At 42.0% G+C, this 26,626-nt stretch overlaps 1 protein-coding gene across 1 annotated transcript in view; it reads right to left on the reverse strand.

Annotated features, from left to right (window-relative positions):
- Window positions 1–26,626, reverse strand: part of PTPN3 (protein tyrosine phosphatase non-receptor type 3) — a 2,272,168-nt gene that overhangs the window by 727,748 nt on the left and 1,517,794 nt on the right. The window contains exon 17 of the mRNA XM_044065075.1: window positions 20,354–20,549. Within this exon, the coding sequence (XP_043921010.1) occupies window positions 20,354–20,549 (196 nt within the window). The remainder of the gene's footprint in view (window positions 1–20,353; window positions 20,550–26,626) is intronic.

The raw sequence follows: 26,626 nt of genomic DNA on the forward strand, positions 1-26,626 counted from the left end.
TAGCCAGAAGGAAAGCTGTTTTCCAGGACAAATATTGCAAATCTGATGAGGCAGCTGGCTCAAAAGGAGGCAAGGTCAGTTTTTCCAGAATGAAATTGAGATCCCAAGCAGGTATTGGTTGTTTCCTTGGGGGGTTTAGATTCTTAGCCCCTCTGAGGAACTGTCTTAATAGAGGGTGAGAGAATAAGGGTGGATCAGTGTTGTATTCTGCAGAAATGGCTGAGGCATGGATTTTGATGGAGGAGAATGAAAGTCCACTGCTTAGCAGCTCAGCTAGATACTGTAGTATTTGAGGTAAATTCAGTTTTCCAAGATCCTGGCCCTTTTTCTCATTCCAGACACAAAACCGTTTCCATTTTGCGGAGTAAGCTTTTCTAGTTGACGGCCTTCTAGCCTCCAAAATGACATCCTGCACCTCCTTGGAGAGTAGGGTCTGTTGTGATGCTAAGGAATCTTCCATGCGGCTAGATTGAGTGTTTTTAGCTGGCTGTGAAAAGTTTTGAAGCTGTGCTGAGTCAGGAGAAGCGGCATTAGAGGCAGGGTCCATGGTGGGGAATGCGTCAGGCTCCTCAGGAGTGGGTACCAGTGTTGTCTTGGCCAGTCTGGAGCAATGAGAATCATCTTTGGTCTGTCTGCTCTGGTTTTCAATAGAACTTTGGGCAGCAGAGGAAGAGGTGGGAAGGCATAAACTGTCATTGATGTCCAACTGAAAGAGAGCGTCCACTCTCCAGGCCTTTGGATGGAAAATCCTTGAGCAGAACTTTGTCAATTGGTGATTTTTGTGGGAGGCAAAGAGATCTATATCTGGCCTTCCCCATGCTTGGATTATCTCTGTAAAAACTTTTGGATGCAACTTCCATTCGTGTGGATCTGTCATATTTCTGCTTAGGTTGTCTGCCAGCGTGTTTTCCTTGCCTGGCAAGTACTGTGCTTGTAGTTCGATTTGTAAGTCCATGGCCATGTTCCAAAGTGACATGGCCAGTCTGCATAGGGGGTATGAATGTGTTCCTCCCTGTTTGTTTATGTACCACATAACTGTGGTGTTGTCCGTTCTTATCAATAGTTGACCTGGTTGCAGCAGGTCTTTGAAAGCTATAATAGCATTTATTACTGCTAGCATTTCCTTTTGATTGATGTGAAGGTGCTTTTCTTTTTGGGACCATTTGCCCTGAATGCACCGATCTGTCATGTGCACCCCCCAGGCGTAGTCAGAGGCGTCTGTTGTGATGACTTGATTTGCTTGAGGCTTGCTGAATGGAAGACCTGTGTTTGTTTGGCATGCTTGAGCCCACCACAGAAATTCCTTTTGAAGACATGGAATTAGTGGTATTATTGTTTCCAAACTGTGGCTGTGTTGAGACCATAGGTTTTTCAGGTACCATTTAAGTTTCCTCATATGCAGCTTTGCACATGGGCTTAGTAAGATGCAAGATGCCATGAATCCCAGAGCCTGCAGGATTTTCCTTGCAGTCAGCCTGGTGCAATTTGCTAGTGCTCTGAAGTATTGAGTTAGTTGCCCCTGCTTCTCTGGCGTGAGGTAGGCCATCTGGGTGTTTGTGTCCAAGTTGGCACCCAGGAAAATTATTTTCCGAGAGGGTATTAGCCTTGATTTCTTTTTGACTGTGTATCCCAGAGAGTTCAACAACATTATTACATAAGCCAGATGTTTCAGAAGAATGTGCTTGCTGTCCGCTTGGATCAGGCAGTCGTCCAAATAGGGGTATATTTGTATCCCTTGAAGTCTGCAGTAGGCAATTACTGATGCCAGGCATTTCGTGAATACTCTGGGTGCAGTAGATAAGCCAAAGGGCAATGCAGAGAATTGATAATGGGTTGAACCTGCAAGAAATCTGAGGTATCTTCTGCAATTTTGTCTGATTGGGACATGCAGGTATGCCTTCTTGAGGTCCAATGTTACCAGCCAAGACTCCTTGCCCAGCATGGGAAGAAGCTGCTGTAAAGTGAGCATCTTGAATTTTGTGCAGTAGAAATGTGTTTAGGATGGATAGGTCCAAAATAGGTCTCCAATCTTTTCCCTTCCTTGGTACCAGGAATAGTCTGGAATAAAAACCTTGACATTGTTTCGTGCGTAGGTACCTCTTGAATAGCTTTCATGTCTATGAGATCTGTAATTTGCCTTTGTGCCTCTGCCCTTTGATTGTGTGGCAGGTTTGGCATGCCTCTCATTTTTGGAAGGGTGTGAAAATGGAATCTGTAGCCTCTGTTTATAATGTCCAGGATCCATTTGTCTTTTGTGACAATATGCCAATTTTTTGAAAATAATGCCAGTTTTCCTCCTAAGGGTGCTGCCATTTGAGTCTTGCTTGGCATGCAAAGGGGAAAGTCATTGGGCTTGCTTTCTGAATGGTTGCGAGTTATCCTCACCACCTCTTTGTGTAGGAGCTTGCCACTGTCTGCCTCTAAGCGATCCTTGGGATTGTCCTCTGCCCCTCGGCGCCTGTATCTACCTCTTTGGGGTCTGTCCGTGGCTGGAAAGGACCAATTTTTGGAAGGCAATTTCTACTGAAGCGTGGGGTTGTACCTGTAGAAAATCTTTCACAGTTTGCATTGATTTAGCCTTTTCCTCCATTTTCCTTAATACCTCCTCAGCATTAGCACCAAATAATACATCCTTTTGTAGAGGGCATCTAGTAATTTAGCTTTGACATGATCTGGCAAGGTTTGTTCCTTGAGCCAGGCATGTCTACGTATGACTGATCCTGTAACAGCAGCTCTACATGAGGCCTCTAGAGCATCAAAACCACATTGTAAGGTATGCTTACCCACTTGTTCTGCACTATGCATCAAATCCTGCAACTCCTTCAAGTCTGGTTGTTCAGGTTGTGACATTTTACTTTTCAATTGTGATAACAAAAACTGTTGGTATTTTAGCATATGGAACTGACAGTTTAAGGCCCTCATGGTTAAGGTAGCCGAGGTATATACCTTTTTTCCCCACCTTTCTAAGGATCTGGAATCTCTCTCAGAAGGTAATGGATTTTTAGCAGTGGATGCCTTAATTCCCTTGGGGCCCTGTGAGATGGTTTCTGGGTCAGCAGCATGGCTTTTGTATAGAAATTGGTGTGAGTCAGGAACCCTGTAGTACCTGTCAGGCTTGACTGGGGCTGGAGGTAGAGAATCCGGGTTAAGACAGGCCTCCGAGTAAACATCATCTAGGATGTCCAAGACAGGAGGTATAGCCAGAGGCCTGTGCTGAGGTAGCAAGAGAAATTCCCTAAGCCTTTTCTTGGAATCTGAATAATCTTGGCCTTCCCAGTGGAAGTGTTCCCTTAAGGTATGCAAAGTTTCCCCAAATGAGTAATCCTCTGGGGGGGAATACAGAGGGAATGGACTCCTCTGCATCAGAGTCTTCAAATGGGGAGTAAGAATATTCCTGATCATCAGAGTGCTCTGAAATAATGGAGCCCTGATCAGAGGAGGGGGATTCTTCCTCCACTCTGGGCTTTTTGTCCGGGGGGGGGGGTGAGAACCCCTGATAAGAGTAATTAAATCCTCAGCCATTTTAAGCATCTGTTTTTTAGGCATGGGGCCTGTAGATGGGCCCTGTGTAACTTGTCTCTTAGAATGCATGGCTGCTTTAGACTTAGTGAAAGCCTTGATGGAAAAAGAAGAGGAAGGTCTGAAGACACCTTGAGAGGAGGTAGACCTGTCAACATTTTGAGATTCAACGCCAAGAGTGGCTTCGGTATCTGTAGTCGGGGTGTGGGCTGAGGAGCCTGCAACCTCGGGCACAGGAGACACCGCCAATGAAGTGTCGTCGGTAGTCAGGGGCTGCGTAGGTGCCTCGCTGAGAACCGGACCACATGTAGTCGGCTTTGGCGTGGTGTCGGTAGAGGCCGCGGACCTCGTGTGTCAGTCCTTATCTTTGCGGTTTTTAGACAAAAGTGGAGTCGGAGTATCCGACGACATAATATAGTGAAATGTTTTGCCAAAATAATGCTGGGCGAACTCCGCCCGATGCTTAATGGTGCGTTTGTTGAATGTAGCACAAAAGCGACAGACCGAGACGTCGTGGTCTGGGCCTAAACAAGGAATACAGAGGGAATGGAAATCCTTATGCTGTATTTGCTTCCCACATGAAATACAATTATTAACTTTGTCTGACATCGGTCTGAGACAAGAAAAGTTTCCCCAACGGGGTACTTAGCTTTCAAGAAGACTTCGGTTTCAAAATTTTCGTAATTTCAGGAGCTGGCCGACCGGCACTTGCGAACTGCTTTTGCTTCGGGCATCGCGCAGCAAGAAAGACTGAAGAAAATGGCGTCGGCTGGTTCCTTTATACCCCTGCCGCACTGACGTCAGGGAAGAAGCGACAACAACCGACGCCGGACCTAGACTTTGGAATTCGGCAAACCGAGGACCCGCCTGACGGCAGGAGAACCCATCTGTTATGACTGCAGCTGTATGCACGATGAACATCCTGCTGTTGAGCCTCTGCCCACTGATTTGGAGGTACGTCTGGCCAACCGTTTTGGGTTGGTAGTGTGTGGAAGTGGCAACTGTATCCTTGGGAAACTATATTCAAAACCCATTTTTCCTGGGTAATGAGTTCCCAGTTTTTTGCATGCAGGGCGAGCTTTCCTCCTAAGGGAGCAGTCAGCTGAGCAGGGCTTGGAAGGGTTAAGGTTAAGTCATTGTGCCATTTTCCCATAGGGGGGTGGATTACTACTCCCTGCTTTGGAAGTGGGAGCACCCCACTGCTTAGGCCTGTGCGTAGCCTGAGACTGTAACCTAGGTGGTCTGCTGTTCCTTGGTTTGGACTGAGGAGGCCTGGAAGAGGCTGGAAAGGACCAATTCTTTGAAGGCCAATGCCTACTAAATCTGGGAGGCTGCACTTGCAAGAAATCTTTAACAGTTTGAATAGATTTAGATTTTTCCTCCATCTTTTTGAGGACTACTTCTGCTTTGTTGCCAAACAGGCGGTCTTGGTTTAAGGTAGCATCCAGAAATTTAGCTTTAACATGATCTGGCAAGTTTTGCTCCTTAAGCCAAGCATGCCTTCTAAGTACAGACCCAGTGACAGCAGCCCTGCAAGATGCTTCTAAAGAGTCAAAACCACATTGCAAAGTATGTTTACCAACTTGTTCTGCAGAATGCATTAAATCCTGTAATTCTTTGTGTTCAGCTCTGGAATCCCTATCAGAAGGGGTAGGGTTTTTGGCAGCAGTGGCCTTAATGCCCTTAGGACGTTGGGAAATGGTCTCGGGATCTGTAGTAGGATTCTTGAAGAGGAACTTGTGATAGTCAGGTACTCTAACACCTGTCAGGTTTTCTGGGAGCTGGAGGTAAAATGTCTGGGGAAAGGCTAGATTCCAAGAAAGCATTATCCACAATGTCCAGAACAGGCGGGATAGCTAAAGGCTTGTGTTGGGGGAGGTGTAAGAATTCCCTAAGCCTCTTTTTGGAGTCAGAATAATCCTGGCTTTTCCAGCGGAAATGCTCCCTAAGAGTGTGCAAGGTTTCACCAAAAGAAAAATCTTCTGGAGGGGAAACAGAGGGAATGGAATCCTCTGCATCAGAATATTCATAGGTAGATATGGGCAAATCCTGGTAATCAGAAGAAACAGAAATATCAGATTCCTGATCAGAAGAATTCAGAAGCAAAATCAGTTCTAGATCTTCCCCTAATTAAGGTAATAAGGTCTTCAGCCATTCTAAGCATTTGTTTTTTATGCAAATGGGCCTGAGCATGCGGTTTGGACATCGATTTTCTAGGCGTGGGTCGAGATTTAGGCCTGGATGAAGAAGATGGTGTCAGTTTAAAATGCAAGTCTGTAGGCCTGAATACACCCTTAGAAGCCAGTGCCTGCACAGCAGCTCCGGACCCATGCAAGGCAGAGACATCCGCTGGTTCCATAGTCGAAAAAGCATCTTGCGGCACACCGGATTCGGAATGGGTCTCAGTAGAGGCCTGCGAATCTGAAGTAGCGGGTATCAGGGGCTGCGAAAGTGCCTCACTGAGTACCGGCAGACTGGCGACTAGCTTAACGGAAGCATCGTTGGCAGTCTGTCTCTGTCTTTATCCTTTTTTTTTTGGAATATCGGTAGTCAGATGGCTTTACTGAAGCCATTTCTAGATAGTTATACAGAGTACCAAAATAATTTGCTGCAAATATAGACCGACGAAGAATAGTTCAGGAGTTGAACAAGGCACAAAACCGACAGCGAGGGATGTCGTGGTCTGGGCCTAAGCAAGGAATGCAGTACGAATGAAAATCTTTATGAGGTATTTGCTTTCCACAGGTAACACAGTTTTTAACTTTTAATGACATTGGTTAAGAGCAAGAAAGGGGATCCCCAATGGGGTACTTAGCTTTTTTGAAGACTTCGGTTCTGAAACTTGAAAATGAAACTTTCAGGAGTTGACCGACCGGTACTTGCGAACTGCTTCTGCTTCGGGCACCGTGCAGCAAGAAAGACTGATGTAATGGCGTCGGCTGCATGTTTTATACCCCTGATGACCTGACGTCACGGAATAAGAGATGCATCTAACGCAGGAATCCAAGACTCTGGTATTCAGGCCGGCTGAGGGTTACCTGCAGGCATATAACCCAAATGTGATGATAGCAACAGTGAAACACGAAGAACATCAGAGGTGGCTAACTTAACGGCACTCATGTCAATAGAAAATAGATGCATGTTTGCCAAATCATACACCAATGCACACTATGAACACATACATAAATGCATGGAACTAGCCATACCCAACAGAACCAAGACGCTCTCCTACAAAAAAAGGAAGCCAATCTGGTGGCCCCTTGCCATTAATAAACTCTACGATAGAAGGAAGAAACTGTTGCAAAAAAAAAAAAGGTAAAGTCCCAAGACTGGAAAAACTCCCTTATTAGCCTCAACAAAAAGTTGAGATCCCTCATCAAAACCTCTAAAGCCAGCTATGAAGGCAGAACTGCGGCAGACACTAAAAACAAACATAAAGCCTTCTATAGTTATATCAAGAATCTCTGTGGCAATAACCAGGTTTGCTCTCAGTTACTACACAATGGTACCTCCTATACTGAGCCAACAGATATTGCCAACATACTGGCTGACAGATTCCGTGTCAACTTTACCCCCCCCCCCCACCCACCCAAAGGACCAATCACAATACCGGAGGAATGCCAGGCACCCAGCATTATTGCGGCACAGGTTAAAGCTGCATTGTCTAAGACCAAGAATACAACTTCCATGGGACCCAACAATATCCCTGGATGTGCTCTACATGAACTACAAAGTGAACTGGCACCACATCTGTGTGCCCTGTTCAATCACAGTCTCACCTTAGGCTTTGTCCCTACTGAATGGTGCACTACTACAGTGAACCATCTGGTAGGGATAAAGTCTGAGGTTAGGCTGAGATTGGTGCACTGTAGCAGTGCACCATTCGGTAGCGACAAAGCATGAGGTGAGGCTGTGACTGAACAGGGCACACATATGTGGTGATGAAGCCTACCTCGATCTGGCCAAGGTCTTTGATACCATTCCCCACTCAGAAATTACTGATAAACTCATCAAACTAGGCACCAACAACTGTATCCCTAGGTGGGTTACAAACTGGCTCACAGATAGAAGAACCCACAGTGTGAAAGTAGCGGACTCCAAGTCAGACTGCCAACCAGTCACAAGTGGAGTCCCACAGGGATTGGTCCTGGGTCCTCTCTTGTTTGGCATCTACTTCTCAGAAGTCCAGGCCAACATGGAGGGACTGTGGCTGATAAAGTTCGCAGATGACTGCAAGCTGGGAGCCATTATTAACTCCCGAAGTGATGCAGACATCCTACAGAAAGTCCTCACTGAGACCAGTGACTGGTTTTGAAACCATGGCCTTAAGCTTAATGCCAAAAAATGCGTCGACATCCCCTTTGGAAAAAACCTCAGTTCCCACATTAGTGGGAGCCCACTGAACAGTGAAGGCGTTATAAGAGATCTGGGGACACAGGTTGACAGCAACCTCTCCTTCAACCACCACACTGCTAATCTGGTCAGAAAGTCCTTCTATGTGGCACATCTTATTGCCAAGGGTTTTGCATCCAGGAAGAAAGAGGTCATCATCTCTCTACTCTTCTCTCATTAGGCCAGTCATTGAGCATAATGCCCCATTTGGCACGTACCTCACTAGACACATGCAACAGCTGGAAAGGCCACAGAAGCACATCACAAAGAGGATCCTAGGCCTTAAATACATGTCCTATACAAACAGACTCTAAAAACTCCAGCTATTCTCTGTCTCATATTGTCTACTAAGAGGCGATCTCTGCTTGACTTACAAAGCCATGTCTGACCCAGCTCTGTTAGAAATGTTACATCTAAAGAAATCCCAATCCCTGCACACCACACACTCCAGAGACCTCAACCTCATTACCACAATCAACAGATCATGCTGGAGGGACAGGTTCATAACCCAGAGACTGCCCATGCTCTGGCATAGACTTCCCATACATGTCAAGTAGAGCACCTCACTGGCCCTCTTCATAAGAAATATTGATGAGTGGATGGGAAATAGAAAGCTCACTCCGGGGATCACTTCAGTGGCTCTACTTGATAGAGGCCCTGGGAACTAATGCTATGGCACTTCTATGGGCTAGGCTTGTAAAGGCTCCAGAGCCATTAGCGTAGTACACATCTATGAACCTATGAATAAGGATTACAAGATGCACTCAGCCCCCCCACGCAACACAGAATCATGTAGTGAATACATGAACTGCACAGGAATATTATAAAAGCACAAAAGTCAGTTGAAATAACATGATATTTCAGGCAAATAGCATACAAATGAAATACTAGAATTACAAAAGTAGTAAAAGTAGCTATAAGTGCATTATTTCCAACATGGACAGAAAATGAATGGAGAGGGGCTCGCCTTCAGCAAAAATCATCTAACTAACTAGTTTGGGGTCAATGTGTTTTAGTAGAGTCAGACCTGTGAAGTTATTTCTCTAAGACAAAAGAATGAACATTCAGGTTCAGCTCTAAGGTACTTTTTTCAGTTATGACATACTATAACTGTGAATATTTTACTAAAGCTTTTCTCCCTAAGACTGAAGTGACCAATGGCCCTCCAATTCAGACATTCCCAGTTAATAAATTTACTAACTTTTTTTTTTTTTTTTTACATATACTGAATGACCAGCTAAAAAGACATACGTACTGCAATATGTGATATAATTATTGTTACTGGAAAAAAGGAAGACAAAGCACAAAAGAAGAGGCACACATGTTATATAAAGTTACTAAAAATAATGCACAGTGAAAAACATGTAAGTAAATGATTTTTTTTTTTTGGGGAAACTCAAGGGAAGCAGTGTAGAAAATTACTACAGTTAGTTTTGGAAATGGCATATAATAATGGAGAAAAAGATGTATGACAAGCTGATAATCTGCAACATGATAAAATACTTACACTAGTATATTTTCTTATAAATATATTTATTAAATCTTTAAAATTTAATCAGTAAAATAGATATACATTAACAAAAAAACAAAATGCAGTAACTTTCCATTGTTACTGGCATGGAGTATTCATATATTTCCTTCTTAACAATTTTCATCTACTCCAAAAGTAAACTTGCTCAGTTTAAAACTTACTCTACCTCCTCCTGAACACTATTCTGCATACACTCTTCCCAAAGTTATTTCTATGAAAGTTGATCCTTGTTAAAGATCCTACCTCTAGTTCTTTTATTTCCTTTACAATATTTAATACTTCAGTTAGAGTTGGTTTAGAGTTTGATTTCCATTTTTTTAGCTACTGCTTTTTATGGCAACCAATAATAAGGATGTATTAATTTTAATGCTATGTTCTATGCAATTCAGAAGCTATATCCCAGCTCCGAGGAATCACTTCCTTAATTACAACCATTTGTTTCCCCAACACTTATGTCAAAGTACTCTGCAGAGAATTTTTAAAATCGAACAGCTCATTATATTTTGAAAAAAAAAAACATGTTTCTAATTACTCATCTCTTCACAATCATACAGCAGCATTTATTAACTACCCGAGGAAAAATTCTTTGAAGTCTACTTAAGACTATAAAGATACTTATGCAAACATCTTAAATCTACTGTACTTTGCTTGGGAGCCTTACAAGTTTCTTCCCACGCTTCATTTTTAAATCGCCTTTTCACTACCCATTTAGTCTTTTCTGACTTCCTCTGATTCATTGTTCTAGCCATCATGCACTACTTTATCTACAGCTGGACTTTTACTTAGTACTCCCCATCCCGTTCTGTTTTGCCTACAATCTTAACTACTGATATGGAAGGCAGCACTTAATCTGCAATCCAAACAACTGTTTATTCTCATTCCACTCTATTATCTTTCCCTCCAGAGTTTTTTTTTTTTTTTTGCTCCAAATACATTGGTTCCTTTGCTAGCAAGCTGGTGGTGATTTCCCTGAGAGAGACAGAGAGAACTTTGGATGCAAGTCTGCCATTTCTATGTACAATTCAGATATCTGATTCTGTTAAAAGATGTAATAAACAGTTGCCACACATTAAAACATTGTATATTGCTTCACATAAAATCACTGGAGTCTTGGAAAGTCAGAACAATAAGCAAACAGCAGTAGGCAGCTAGTCACTTTTCTCCACAAAGAGCCCCAGCAGGTATACCTACTCTACCTGTGCTTTTCAGGTGTTCAGTTAAGCAGACCATCTTACTTCTCATAAATGCAACAGTGACTGTTTAAACTGCCTGGATGACAACAGGGTCACTTTCTTTTATCCAGCAAACCCAACCCCCACAGAGCAGTTACAGCTGGCTACATATCATTTCACTACACAAGCAAGTTGCCACACATTAAAGTATTCTAAGTTGCTCCACACATATTGCAATGACAGAAATATTGCCAAAAATATCTTGCTGATCACTGCTAGCACCATCGTAAAAATAACAACAAAAATTTCTATGTCTTCAGTCACACAATGCCACTCTTCATCTGTCCAGAATTTTGCAAAATGTTCCTGATTTTCTCTCTGTATTTTGTACCTCTGTTCCTGTCCCTTGAAAGTTTTTGATTTCCTGGTAAATTACTAAAATGTACAGTCAAGTCAATAAAGCCAGGCATTTGACATTCACACTTCTCTCCCACCCCCCAAAAAAATACATGCTGACTCTTGAATAGGTGCAGACTGCAAGTCCTTAAAGTCCAATGAGACTGAATCTACCCACAGAAATATCTTAATAATAATACATGACGTGGCTTGACTACCAGGTATACGGGCACCATCTTCACCAGGCTGACAGCTGTTTACCTTGAATGAATGTCTAGAATATGACAAAGACTCATAGATCCCCACCATACTGACAAGTACAACTATGACATGACACTGCTCCATGTTGGAGAATGACATTTGGGACTCTACCCAAAGGGACATGCAGAAGGATACGTTTGAGTTGGCTATGCATGTGTCTGAGGCAGTAAAGACACTAGCATTGAGGGGCATTTTGCCATCTCCCAGAATGATGCTGGGATTCAAAGAAAAATAACTGGCTTTAATAACTGTCTATATAGATCATGTCATTCTAGAAGGATCAGTATGTCTCAGCTTTAGAGAAGCTGACCGACAAGCCTTCCTACTCTGCCAAGGATTGTATGCATCTCTCTTATTAAAGCTTCTGCCTTCTGGCAGAAGCCACTGCTGCCTCTATATTTTCTGACAGACTATCTGCTGGACATGTCACCCTAATAAATTCTAATTTGGAACACATTAAAGTGACTGGTCAATGCTAGGAGCCTTGATAAAAATGTAAGAACTTGAGGCATGTATGTATATAGTTACTGAGACTTGGTTTCAAAATAATGAAAGCACTTCTCTCGTTTCATAGTAACCATCGTGTCTTCAGAGCTACTGGCAACTGCAGGGGAGTACTGGTATTTGCCAACTGTGTAACAGATTTCTTGGGATACTAAATTTAAACTCCCAGATGTCCAAATCACCCTAAACAAGACTAATTACTATCTCACATGTAGCTATATAACAGTCTCTATGTCTTCATATGTGCATGCTAGCTATTTTAACACCACAGCTGAAATTCCCATTAAACCCCAACACTGTGACATTTCAGCTATCCATGAATAAACTGGCTGACCAACACTGCCAATGGCTGGCATGCCTAACAATTCCTTGGCATTAAAATGTAACCTCCTAGTTACAAATAATTAACCTTCCTACTAAGGGACCAATACACTTGAGCTTGTCCTCATGAATATGGCCAACTTCTTGCACACCTCCATAGCTGTCATCCTCCCTTGTTAAATCAGACCATGAATCACTGACATTTTCTTTTAAAATAACCTTAATAAATTTCACTGTGCTCTTCCTCTGATAGATCCCATTGCTACAGCTGCTGCCCATGTCTTAGATTTCTAACTCCTACTTAAATAGTTGCATTAATAAGGCAGGTCCATATCTGCACCAAATGTAATGAGAAATTTACAAACAAATCCTTGTGGTAAAATGCACACACAAATTATATAAGCAGATGAAGAAATTATTTAATACTTATAAGAGGTCTAAATCTACCTACCTTAAGAGCACAGTACTTAAAATAGTGAAACCAAAAAATAACAACAGATCTTTTGCTGACGAGATCAGAAAATTATGAACACCCAACAATGTTCAAAGCTAGTCCACTATAATACTGCCCATTCCAACCCAAAGTAGCGAATATCCTACCTGATAAATTTACTGCAAATTATACTCTGCCTACACTTATGGTTAATCCACAGATGCCACAGTACCAGACACATAATTTAATTACTACGGAATAAGTCATCACAACCCCTTCTAAAGCTAAGAAAACCTCATCCATAATGACAATAAACCAGGCTGCCTGATTATCATTATGAAATACAACCTAGGTGAACTCCTACTTAACTTCTTTAATTTAAGTCTCTCTACTGGTTACATTCCTGGAGCCTGTAATACAGGTACACAAGGACGACCCAGCTACAGACCCTGATAACTATAGGCCCATCAAACTCATTAATCCTGTATGTGAAAGTATGAAACAAATTACTCCAAAAATCTTAATCCTGGGGACCAAAGATGATTCATAGAGTTGAGTGCCTTGATAAGGGAAGTAGCTCCTCCCTCCCTACACCCCCCCTTGTTTTTTTTTTTGGGGGGGGGCTGTTGTTTATGCCAGGGTGTGTTTATTTATTGTTCTTCCCAGCACTGTCCTTTCAGGGTTCAGCCCCACTTTCTTTGTTGGCAGGAAAGCTCTGCAGGGCTTGGTATCTAATTTTGTCTTTACTCATCTCACCTTAAGCTGCCTGACAGCTTAGGCACACAGAAGATGCCCTGAAGCTTTGGAAGCTGGCCAGCTGTTTTATCCTTGGCGGGATATAACACATATAGCCAAGGCTACTGCAGCAGTGATCATTCAAACACCTATTCGAACCTACTGGTATGGTAAGTTTACTTACACAACTGTGCTTTCTGGATTTTTAAAACACACTACATAATTATCCACAAATAAAGCAAGCTTCTCTTGGCATCAGCACCAGCTGTAACCTTAAATTTGTGAATTTATTTTCAGAGCTATTAAAATACTTGGTAAACAGAAGAGGAGAAAGTTGTCATCTCTGCCTGGTTCCTCTATTCAAGCTTAACCAGTCATAAAGAAGTCTGCCATTCTTTACTCTTGATTGTGAATCCTCATTTTAAGCCTTACTAACTCTACTGTCTTATTTGCAAACACAGGTCTTGTCATTGCCCAAATAATGTCCCAGGAAACCTTGTCAAATGCTTTCTCTGCATTCAGGCTTATCACCAATAGTGGAATATTCTTGTGCTCAGCTTCCTTGTGCATTATCATTTTTACTAATATTAGCAAATGTCTGCTGCGGTAGCGTTGTCACCTCACAGCAAGACGATGTCGCGTTCGATTCTCAGTTAGAGCGTCTTCTGTGTGGAGGCATACGTGAATGGGCGTGCCTTCACTGAAGGTTGTGCGTCAGAGCTGGTAACTCGGCACGTAAAAATCCACTACCAAACATTAGCGGACCGGAGTTCCGCTGTGGCGACCCCTAACTGGGATAAGCCGAAAGACACACACACACACACCTCTCTCTTCTACAAAACCACAGTTCTCCAAGGCAAACTGATGTTGGCAAAGCATTCCCATTGTTTAGCTAGTATTGACAAACATCTTATAGTCATGGCTCATAATTAAATATTATACACTGGAAGTGTGCACAAAAAGTGGCCATCTTTTTTTGGGAGCAGGCTCTATCTAAAAGTAACAATTACATGATGCAAGCAAAACAATCACTGATATGACTAGTTCGGGGAGTATATGTGCCCAAGTGCTACAGAATCAATATTTTCTTTCACTTTTCTCAAAATCGAATATCAGACATACACAGAACATAGATTTTAGGGGGAAGGGGGGTGTGGAGAGTTAGCTACATGTGAAAGATCGGAGTAGAAATGATATCACTTGTTTAGAGGCAGCAAGCTGAAATAAGTTATCCTGAATATTATGATTTTTTTCAATTTCTTTTCAATGAAACATCAGAAGGTATACCGAATATGGGTATCAATTTGGGGGCCAGATGATGTATGAAACCAGGGTAGCTATATGCTTCACTTCTGCACAATTACTCATGTGGTTTGATGGGGAGGAATATCTGTCAACAAGCAACACAATTCATTACATTTACAACTTGTCTTTATACTGAAAGGTGGGATTACTTCACAGAAGTAGCCTATTTCAGTAGAACATCTGTTTGTGTTTTGTATCCAAGTATCTGACTACAAGTCGCGGAATTATTTTTATTGTAAAATGCATAATGACAACCCACATATGGTTACTCATATACAGCTAACGTATCCAGAATTCCAGGGGCTTTTGCAGTCACAGCCTCCACCCGGAGGGTGTATGTGACCATTATTCACAAGGCATGGAGAAACTAAAACTCAGAATATATGTGCACTAACTTTTATTTCGCCAAGCAAGACATTTCTTTCACTGCATATGGAGAGAAGATTGCATTATGTGTACTTATAAAGGCAGTCTGTGACATGTAAATGAGCACTGAGATAGAGTAAAATCATGGGGATAGCATGCTATTCTTCACTGTGTTTTGTACTTTGTTGCCCCAACAGGGAAACACATTGATGTTTTTAAGTTAACGACTTTCAGCAATCACACATCACAGCAGATTGTTGGAAGTGGCTACCTGTTCTAGGGGCTGTCTATGGATGAAAGCAAAGGATATTCAGCAGGGTGATAATATCTTGCAGTTAGCACAGAGGATTAATGTTACAAAAGCTGTTAAGGAGCGGCTTCCTGTAGTCCAAAGTTCTACTCTCTCAGCCTTCATTTACCCACTGTGTGACTAAGTAATGCATTTACCCAAACAGTGCTCATGGATCATTCTTGAAAAGGGACACATGTCCAGTGGGGTTATCTGGTTAACAGATATAAAAAAAAAGTCTGGCACAATTGTTGGTTTTTACATTGGGGCTATCTGACCTCTGCAAAAAAAGGAAACTTAAAACAAATAACCAGCATATATAAGAACCAAATCCTCATTATGTCAGAAATAAAAATCCTACATATTTTACAAAAAAAGATATTTCTCCCATTTAAATGTTATGGCTACAATGGCCTTCTTTCATGCAGCTGAAGTGGTTGCCTCAAATGAGCTAAACTGAAATTAATGATAGCAAATATTGAGTCTTATATGTATTACTTAGCTGTTACTAACTTAAAGTTTCACAATAAAATCTGAAACGTACACTGAAACAAACTTTCACAGATTAGCACCAAAGGCATAGGTACATGCATCTTTACTGCAAGTCTGATTATTTTGCATTATATTCAGCTTCTATTGTAGCTGTACTAAATTTCTGTTTAGAATGCAGAGTAAAAAAGCTGCCAAGAATACTCAGGACTAGTCATGCAGTGTAAATATCAGCTCTAGGTTTTATTGACCAGTGCTGATGTGACAACCCAACCCCCTGTAAAAAAAAAAAAACAAGGTTGCTGATGATGACATTTTTTCTACTGAATTGTCACTACCAGAAGTACAAATTCTATATATTTTCAAGACTTTTTTTTTTAATTTGCAACCTGCTATAGTTAACCTGCTAAATGTTTGAGCAAGTGATACAGCGGTGTCAGATTCAGGACAGCATCTCATTGAAACCTATAAAAGCAGAATAGGAGTCTAAAATATCTTGCACTGTTGTTACTCTCTGAAAACTTCATAATGAAATCTCAAAGAGGTACAAACTATGACATTCCACATATGGGTACTACCTCAGGATGTTCTGAGGTATCCACTGCCACAGTCCTTTCTGGATTATATCAGGTTTACAAAGGTAGCACTGTTTTGAATGTCTGCCCAGTAATATCCTAGAATATGTCTCTACTACTGGTTGGCATTATAAGTAAAAAGCATATATATTTCAGGAAAAAATATATTTTGTTTCAGTTGTAACATAACATCGCTACAATGCCATATTTTTAAGCATCTAAAGCTGAGGAGTCAAATTCACAAAGGTACTGCATTAGAAGCTCTAAGGGGAGAATTGCAATCTTAGATGTGTTTTACAGTTTTGTTTTACAAATGAATACACTATTATCTGAAAGTTTCAAAATGAAATATCAAGGAGGGCAGAGATACAGTCTTTCAAAGACAGCCCCCGGTGATTTTGGTTCATGTGTCTTCATAGCCACAGTCTGACATTTTGCATTAAACTCCATTTTCATTGTGGGTACTGTTCTTATCCTTTACTCAGAATGCTGACTATAGTAATGGCCTAAATACTTCTTTATTGCGTTGCCAATATATCAGATGTCAAAATCCTACTTTCTGTTGTGTACACAGAAGCTTTTTTTTCTTGTTACTATTAAAGTCGCATGAAGTACTCTGCACTATAAAAAAATAAAACTGTATATGTCTTCACATCTGCAAGCCCTTCAAGCTAAGAGCATTTCATTGCTGAGGGTTATTGGCTATTACTGCCAGGAATATGATGTAATAATTAATACAGTTAAAAAGAAATGGTCCTTTATTTCTAGGTACCACTATCTGAATTGTATAGCTACTTGGCTGCTCTGTTTTTGCAATTTGTTTCACAAAATTGCATATTTTGAAATTTTCAAGCCGATAGCTCATTATGTACTCGGTATGTAATCTTACAATCTGTTTTCTCTTATGAAATTTAAACCAAAACTAGTACTATTCTCTAGGAAAAAAGTAATATGTGACATTTTTATGTTGTTAATAGTAAAACATGCATATTTTACATTCTGTGACATGGATGCACATATTTAACATTATGTTGTGCACTTTCCCTGAAACATATTACAGTGTGCAAAACAAAATGCAAGGTGGATAACTGAGGGATACTATCCTGAAAATGTTGCAGTAATGCATTGAAGCAACAGAGTGTTATTTTATTTGAAGTTATGGTGGAAATTATGTCAGAATGATCTTTTGTAAACTGTCAGGGTAAAACTTTTACAGAACAATTTGCTGAAAATGTGCAGTTTTTAGTTCTATTCAGAGTAGAATAAATAAGATATTAGAAAATAAATGTGCAATGTTGCTGAGATTCCAGACCTAAGAGAGCGATCTTTTTATTCACTGTACATGTTGAAGCATAAAAATGGCATTACAATTTTATGTTTTCCTTAAAATTAAATATGCAGCTGATCATTTTTCTTTGATGGCAGCAGCCAAGTTTAACTGTGTTTTACAGATAAATGGGTCAGTAACATTCCTGAAAACTTTATTAGTAATGATGAACTATGTTGCAGATGCACACTTTTAAACACAAACAACATACATAACCATGAACTGCCAAGTGTTCTGGGGAGACTTTCTAAAAATGATCACCAGTTAAGAGATTAAATGCTACCTTATCTCTACTCCCTACTAATAAATCCACCCTTTCACTATAGGTCTTATTCTTATTTACCAATACATGTTTATCAGTCTTCTGGGTGACATGGATATGAAATCCATGTAGTAATTCAGAAAGAATGCATCAGATGGATTCACTATGTGCAGTTTTGTTGCATATCAGTCATAAAAATGGAGCATGCTGGAAAAGCAGGAGTTTCCCGGCATGAATTCATGACCATCTCTGCTGTACATCAATCATAAAAGGTACAAGGTTAAACAGTAGGAGCTGCTTCTCCTTGAATCCACACCTTCTGGGTCCAGTGGCTTATAAACCCTTGAACACTATGAGCTGAGCCTAAATGACCTCTTCAGCAGTTTTTGTTTTCAGAAAGAATGAAATGGCTGACTCACCTGCAGTTTCAGTACACTCCTGCAGAGAGACAATTTAGGTCATCTTCCACTCTCAACAAATCTCCTACTGGTAATAATGAACTAGTAGTATAATTCTTGACCTCTTTACGACATTATATACACTTTAGGACAACTATGGGTAGCCCATTTAGGGCACTGAGTTTTAGCTCAAAGTAGATTCCTCATCTTGGTTATGTGTCTTCATCGAAGATAATCAGTCCAATTTCCTTTCATTTTTATCCTCCCAGGCAAGTGTCACCCACAGATACTCCTCAAAGAAGACTGAGACAAAAACATAATTCTTCACACATACTATTAAAAACAAGTGGGATTTAGTATAATATGCTAGTTTTTGCACTTTCCTCTACCAGAAACGACTGTGGAAACACTTCTACTGAAGGTTATCTCATCTGCCAATCTGATTTTATGCACATACTGTCCTGGTTAGAATTTTTTTCTGTTCACATGCTTCAACCATCCCTATTCACTGTCCTCTATTTTACACAAAGTATTTTTTAAATATGAAAACCAACAGCTTCTACTACCTCACATGAGAAACATGAGGACTTTTTTTTTACTTATGTCCCCACTTCCCTTCAATCACTGTCATTTTTGCTTCAAATTTTCCATTTATTCAATCTCTTCTCCAAACTTTGTCACTGCCTCCATGATCTTCCTGCTTACCTTGGCAAAGGCAAACTTTGCAGTCCCACACATCTGGCACAAATTGTTGCACTTCAAATCTGAACCACAGTGAAGCAGTGTTACTGTCCTCCTCTGTCTTTGATCCTCACTTCCTTAATTTATGTTCTTACCCAATCTAGAACATTTTTCTTATGCTTGACGGTGTCTTGCATTCTGCTGTAGTACTGCTTCCTTTTACTAACATCAGCTAGCACACAGTCTGATAGAGCAGAGGATAAAGGCTCTGAGCTATCAGCAAGCTACTTTTTGTAGTGCAGGGCACAGGGTTTCATTTCTTCCACCTCCATCTCCTTACTGTGCAACTCTTTGTAAGTGACTTAACCAGACAGTACTTGTAGAACAGTGTGCATGTCTTGTACCTTTAAGAAGCATTTCAAAGACAGCAAGTGCATATAACTAGCAAGCACGTGCTAGCTTCGGTGCCATTGTGAGAGTGCAGCCAAAGAGTGTGCATGTATGAGTGCGATAGCTAGTTTGTTTATAAGTTTATCTAAGTTAAAGTTATTAAGCCTCAATCCTGATGTGTTTGTACATAATAAAGCTGCTTGAACAGAACCCACAAATGTTTGTCTGTTTTATTCTGACCAGACATGTGACAGTACTCCCACATCATCCTTGAAATGGGACACCTGTGTCCAGTGGGTTTACTTGATTATCAAATGAATAAAACAAAAAATATCTTCAAAATGGTCCAGTTTCTACATAATCCTGAGACAAGAACATTCCATTCAGTGTAGAGCATATTATGGTTCTCCATGACAGGATACCTACCTTAACCCCAACCCCCATCACATACTTTACACTCTGTTCTATAACTCTTGCTCTGTCATACAATCAGTTTGTTCCCCCTTTACGCACAACACTACTACTCACTTCCCAAGTCTACATAACATAGCTTGTCTACTAGAACTCATCTTTAAAGCATCACTGCCGTCCATCTCTAAAAAAGGTAGTAAGCAAACAATCATGCAGAAGTGGGATAAACACAGCTGTGGACGTACAAAGTGAAACAGCCAGAAAAGTCTCTCTCTCTCTCATGAGCTTGCAGGAAGTGTTACATTGTTTCAAATTAACTTTTTTACCCCACTGCAGACATCAGCTAAGAAACACATTAAAATGAAGAAAATGCTTTTAACAACAGTTGAGGTGGCAAGGTTGAGATGAAGCAGCACAGCCAATGTTAAGACAAAACAGACATCATGAAGAGCTACAATCTGTGATGCTTCAAATCTTTACTAGAACAGCTTCCAAACAATGCAGGACTATAGTAAATGCTTAAAGTTTCTGGAGCAATATGTACTTTAATAGCAGTTCAAAACCATTAAGAATCAATAAAGCAAATGAAGCACAACCTTGCTGTTCCTGTCTTTTCTGGAGTCTTCTATCATTTTCATTTTGGATCCATTCAAGTCCTCTGACAGTGTAGTCACACCTTCTAATGAATTTGGTCCCACTGCTACATTACTCATGCCATTTGGAGAACTTGGAACAGTTCCATCTCCTGTTCTTTCAGATGAAGTCTGAAGTGAGCTACTGTCATACCCTTTCCTAAAGGAGAAACATGTTTAGCAAACAATATTCATTGTAATATGTCACAACCATCACTAAAAGCATTTAAAATTGCTGTTAAATTGCATATGTATATACATACAAGTGCAGCTACATTTGCTAATAACATATTTTAACAAACAGCAAAGATTTTTCACTTGAGAAAATGAATGCTATTCCTGAAAGGAAGCCTAAGGGATTAGAAATACCAACACTAGTAAAAATGTACTTTAAATATAACATGCACATGTTCTAACTGCTCTACATATATGGCAGAGTGCATTTTCAAAACCACTACATAAAATTAGTACTCTGGAAAGATGAACGGTCAGAAATTGAAAAAAAAAATCTCATCAAATCTTTAGGCACTCCTGCTTCTATCTTAGATGTCATTATGACTATCTGGTTTGTTGTAAACTGAAACGCATGATGGAAGGTGTCAGGATATCAGATCTTGTTATCTGTGCTAGCATGACTGGCTAAAGTTCTGTAAACAACTGTAAGTAATTGTAAATTACCCTGTGTTACATATGCCAGCATGACTAGCTATAATTTTGTAAATAAATTTGTCTTTTGATTATCACTCTGACTTATGCAAGACATTTGAATGTCAAAAGTGTTCTTCTGGCTGACCAAATGTGCATATTCTTTGTAAAGAGAATTCTGAATGTATGTTGCATCAGGGTTAGATGACCTAGATGAGACGTCATTGTGTGCCAGACTTGAGAGAATAGAATCTTCACTGCAGTGGTTTACTTTTTAAAGGCTGATATGAGAGTAAAATTCTAATGGCAGCTTTTTGTTACTCTTAAAAATGATCTGCTATAAAAAAAGGGTCAGTTGTTCAGTTATCATTCAGTTGTTTCCAGAGGTGTTCAGTAGTAGCAGTCTACTTGTTTCCAGGACAGTAGTTGCTCCAATATCTGAGGACATACAACAGCCTGAAGTGTGGACAAAATTCTTCAACTTACCTTGTAGCCATAATAGGATAATCTTGCCTTGCCAAGTTATTTAGATTAGATAGGGACAGTTAATCTTCAGTCAGTCAGGGAACTACAGCTAGTTAGTTACAGGTTTTCTAAAATAAGTGTGAAATCTATCCTACAGTGTTGTTTTCATATTTCCTATGTGTGAAATTCTGTTGTTTATTTGAAACAGTTATTCAGTATTTACATGTTTTAAATCATTTTATTTATTATTAAATGCTTTAATACATCTCATTGTGACTGATTATTTAGTTAATATTTTTAATAACTTGAGAGTGCTTATGCTTATTGTGATAACACTAGGCCACATCAAAAAACCTTACTGCTTGGGATATATGCTACCACTTGTTTCAATATCTATTTTACCCAATATAATCGAACACCCCTTTTGAAAGTATTGTAGTATTTGACTGGTGGCAGCCATTACTGTGCAATTTGAGCAAAGAAACACAGCGGGTAAATCTGTGTCAGTCTTTCCCAAGAGTGTGTGTATGTGTGAATATCAGACATTTAAGAGTGTGTGTGTCAGATACCTAGAACTGGGACACAGTGCTCTGCAGTGGTTAGTTTGGAAACTCATTTGGTGACTTGAAGTGAAGAATATAGTCCAGTCCCAGGTTTGGAACCTGTCCCTAATGTATTCTTTGGGTAAATTGTGTATTTCTATCCCTGCTTTTAGTGACACTCCCTTACTGGAGACAGTGGTGAGGACTGAGACTCCTTAGTTACTGTCCTGATGTAGAGAGGGCTCATCACAGAAGGTGCTATAATGAAAAGACTATTCTAAAGACAAGGCTGTTAGGTCAGTGTGCTTATATCCCCAGAAGACTCGTTTCTACCTTTCTGTTTCATGCAATGTACATCACAAAGCACATTAGAAAGCCAATACCCTGAATAATGTTTTACATGCCTCTCGGAACAAACTTATCTATTTTCTCAGAGAATTACTGGAATAATGTGCATTAGATGCTCTTAAAAATAACAGACACAGACTCGTTGTATCAGCTCATTTGACAGAAGGGCCACTGACAAAGGTATACTTGCCTGACTTGCTCCAATGATGTTAGAAAGGCAGTCTAGATGCAGCAGAAATTTAATAAGCACCTACTGCAGATAGCCTTTTTGTAGCACTTACAATATGATCAACACACTAAACTTGGCTCAGAAGACACATCTGTCATGAGTTAACTAAATTTCAAACTTCCATGGAAGGTGTCAGTTGAAGGAATGCCAAAAATCAAATGCTCAGAATGTTTAGTACTTAACTGCTTATGTGCTAAAGGAGGACTTGACATATAGAATTAGAAGTTATGTACTCACCATAACATTCCATCTGAGTAGGTGTATTCATTTGTCTGCAACCTGTGGGTTATGGATCCGATATCGGATCCGAACCGGCATGGTTTACCAGCTATGGATCCGAGCTCTCAGCTCCTCCCCTCACCCATAATGCCCTGCTCTCCCTACATGACCTCAGATCGAGTTTGCCAACAGCATGAACACCCTGAAAAGGGTAACACATCATATGCAGGAAACTGAAAAGGCCAGGGGGATAGGAGGGCGGGATGGTTGCAGACAAATGAATACACCTACTCAGATGGAACGTTATGGTGAGTACATAACTTCTAAATCTGAAGTAGGAGATTCATTTGTCTGCAACCTGTGGGACAGAGTCCCCAGCTACCTGAATCTTGGGCGGCCATCATGGAAGGATATTCCGAGCACCGGAGCCAAAGGATGCTCTACCCCTAGATGTAAGATCCAACTTGTAGTGGGAAATAAAGGTATGAGATGAAGCCCAAGTGGCTGCTGCACAAATATCATCTAGAGGAATCCTAGCCGTAAAGGCGGCCGAGGTAGAGACTGACCGGGTTGAATGGGCATGTACACCCTCCGGTGCGGGCCTTCCAGAAGCTTGATAAGCCAATAAGATACATTGTGAAATCCAGCGAAATAATGAGACTTTAGAAATTGGCTTGCCCAAATTAAATTTAGCAAAGGAAATGAACAACTGGTCGGATTGCCTATGACCAGCCGTCCTGTTTAGATAAAATCTAAGTTGCCTGTGAACATCTAAGGAATGAAGCTTGTATTCACCCTTGTTTTGATATTTAGGAAAGAAAACAGGGAGGTTAATGGATTGATTAATGTTTGCTTCAGAAGCTACCTTAGGAAGAAAGGACGGGTTGGTCCTGAGGTAAACACGGTCCGGATGAAAGACCAAGTAAGGAGGTTTAGCTGATAATGCTTGAAGCTCTGAGACTCTCTTGTCCGAAGTAATGGCTACTAAAAAGGCGGTCTTGAAAGATAAGAATTTCAGATCTACCGTAGCCGCCGGTTCGAAGGGGGGGGCGGTCAAGGCCTGGAGGACTAAAGAAAGGTCCCAAGGAGGAACCGCTTGCTTTACAGGGGGCCTGAGAAGGAAAGTACCTTTTAGGAAAATCTTACACAATTTGGCAGACATCAGTGGACTGGAGTCATGACCAATATGATAATGAGAAATTGCCGCAAGTTGTACTTTGACCATGGAACTGCTGGCACCATCATTAAAAAGAGTGGTTAAGAAGTCAAGCACCAAAGGGAGAGGAACTGTGAAGGGGTTTAGGCCTTGCCGCTCCGCCCACAAGGAGAACCGTTTCCACTTACTGCGGTAGACTTTCCTAGTGGATGGCTTATGAGCTGCCACCAGGATGGCCTTAACAGGGGACGAAATACCGGGAGTCCTGATCAGGAGTGGAACTGGAGCAGCCAAGCGGTCAGCTTCAGGTTGTCCAGATTCGGGGGAGATAAGCGGGATGGATGAGATATCAGATCCAGAATGGAATCTAGAATCCAAGGAGGATTCACTGAGTGAGACCTTAGGAAAGGGAACCAGATCTGTCGAGGCCAAAATGGAGCAATGAGAATCATTCTGCACCCCAACCGAGAGGCTTTCTGAAGAACTTGGAGCATCAGAGGCAAGGGGGGATAAGCATAAAGAAGACCGGGTGGCCAAGCATGCACCAGAGCGTCTCTTGGGGCACCTCCGGGAGGAGGTATTAGAGCGAAAAAACTGTCGCACTTGGTGTTTGAGGGAGACGCAAAAAGATCGCAACAAGGAGTTCCCCACTGTGCGAAGATGCGTTCCGCTACCTGAGTATTGAGAGACCACTCGTAAGGGGTGAGAATGGTGCGACTTGAGTTTGTCCGCCAGGATGTTGGACCGACCCGGAATATGCGTTGCTATGAGAAAGCGGTTGGTGGAGATTGCCCATTCCCACACTCTCATGGCTTCTCGACAAAGAGGGTAAGACCTGGTTCCTCCTTGTTTGTTGACATACCGGACAACAGACATGTTGTCCGATTGAATCGCAATTGTTCCAAACGGAAGAAAGGCCTGAAGTGCTAGCAACGCTAAGAGCACTGCTCTCATCTCTAGAACATTGATATGCAGTGAGGTCTCTGAATCGTTCCACGTGCCTTGGACCGTCCGGCCCGCAAAATGCCCCCCCACCCGAGGCGGGAGGCGTCCGTGGTCACCGTGGCGAGAGGGGGAGAGGCACAAAAGGGGCGGCCTCCGTGGAGATCTGGAGAGTGTAGCCACCACAGGAGGGACCGCTTGCAAGCCTTGCTGATCGCAATGGGATGATGCATAGGAAGAGCAAGATACGACCACTGAACTAGGAGTGTCCATTGAAGGATGCGCATATTGAACCTGGCGAGAGGAAGAAGCGCTATCGCTGCCGCCATGGACCCTAGGGCCCTCAGGACCAACTCCCCGGAACTGAGCTTGAGTGGAGAATGGCCCGCACCTGGAGCTGCAGGTTTTGAACTCTGTCCGCAGTGAGGAAGGCTCTCAATCTCCTCGTGTCTAACCTGGCACCTATAAAATCTATGAACTGCGTGGGTGCTAGGTTGGATTTTTTTGTGTTTATCGTGATGCCCAGATGAGGAGCAAGATGGAGAAAGGAGTCTCGCGCCAAGAGAAGTAGATGCCTTGTTGGGGCGGTGAGAAGCCAGTCGTCCAGGTAGGGAAAGACCTGCACCCCCTGAAGCCTCAGGTGGGCCGCTACCACTGCTAATACTTTGGTGAACACCCTGGGGGCTGTGGTGAGACCAAAGGGAAGGACCCGAAATTGGTAGTGACTGGCTTCCAGACGGAAGCGGAGAAACCTCCTGGAGCGCCTGTCCATTAGTATATGGTAGTACGCATCCTTGAGGTCTATGGAGCACATCCAGTGGTTTTCTCCCAGAAGGGGGAGAATAGACTGCAATGTAACCATTCGGAATTTCTCCTTGGGAACTGCCAGGTTCAAGAGTGAAAGGTCTAAAATTGGTCTTAGATCCCCCGTCTTTTTTGGCACTAAAAAGAACCTGGAGTAGAACCCTGATCCGATCTGGTCTGGGGGGATGGGCTGGATGGCTCTTTTCTTTAGCAGATGGCCAATTTCTGCCAAAGCGGCCTCCCACTGACCGGGTGGAACGTCGGGGAGGGACTTCAATTTTGGCATGTGACGAAAAGGGATACGGTATCCTCTGGATATGATCTGGAGGACTCAGCGGTCTGATGTTATGGACTCATATGCCGCTAGGTGCTCCGAAAAACATCCCCCCGACTGCCTCCAGAGTGGAGCAGCCGGGCAACCCTTCAGGGCTGCTGCACGGGCCGTTCAGAGAAGGGTTCTCTGGACCCGAAGTTCCTGGGAGCCCCTCTGCCCCTAGGGCGGCGTCCTCCCTGTCCTCCTCTGCCACGGAAGGACTGGTTGTCCGGAGCAGGCTGGGATTGCTGCGACTTCCGGAACCACATCTTCTTCTGACCCTTTTGGTTCCTAGAATAGGGCCTCTGGGGTACAGAGAAGTGGATTCTGACGGCAGACAGCGTCTTCCCGTCCTTTTCACTCTGGGTCAAAGTGTCACGAACAGTTTTGCCAAAGAGAGCAGAACCATCGAAAGGGGCGTTCGCAAATGACGCCTTGAAGGGCTCCGTGAAATCGCAATGAGACGTCTGGTAACTAGGCCTGCCCCTGCAGCTCTAGCGGCACCTTCCGTAGCATGGGACAGTAGCCGCATAGAGGTATTAGTGACGGACCTGAGAGTGGCCATACGGGTGGA

The sequence above is a fragment of the Protopterus annectens genome, chromosome 3.part0 (genome assembly GCF_019279795.1).
Source record: "Protopterus annectens isolate FY-2018-M chromosome 3.part0, PAN1.0, whole genome shotgun sequence".
Classification (NCBI taxonomy): domain Eukaryota; kingdom Metazoa; phylum Chordata; order Ceratodontiformes; family Protopteridae; genus Protopterus; species Protopterus annectens.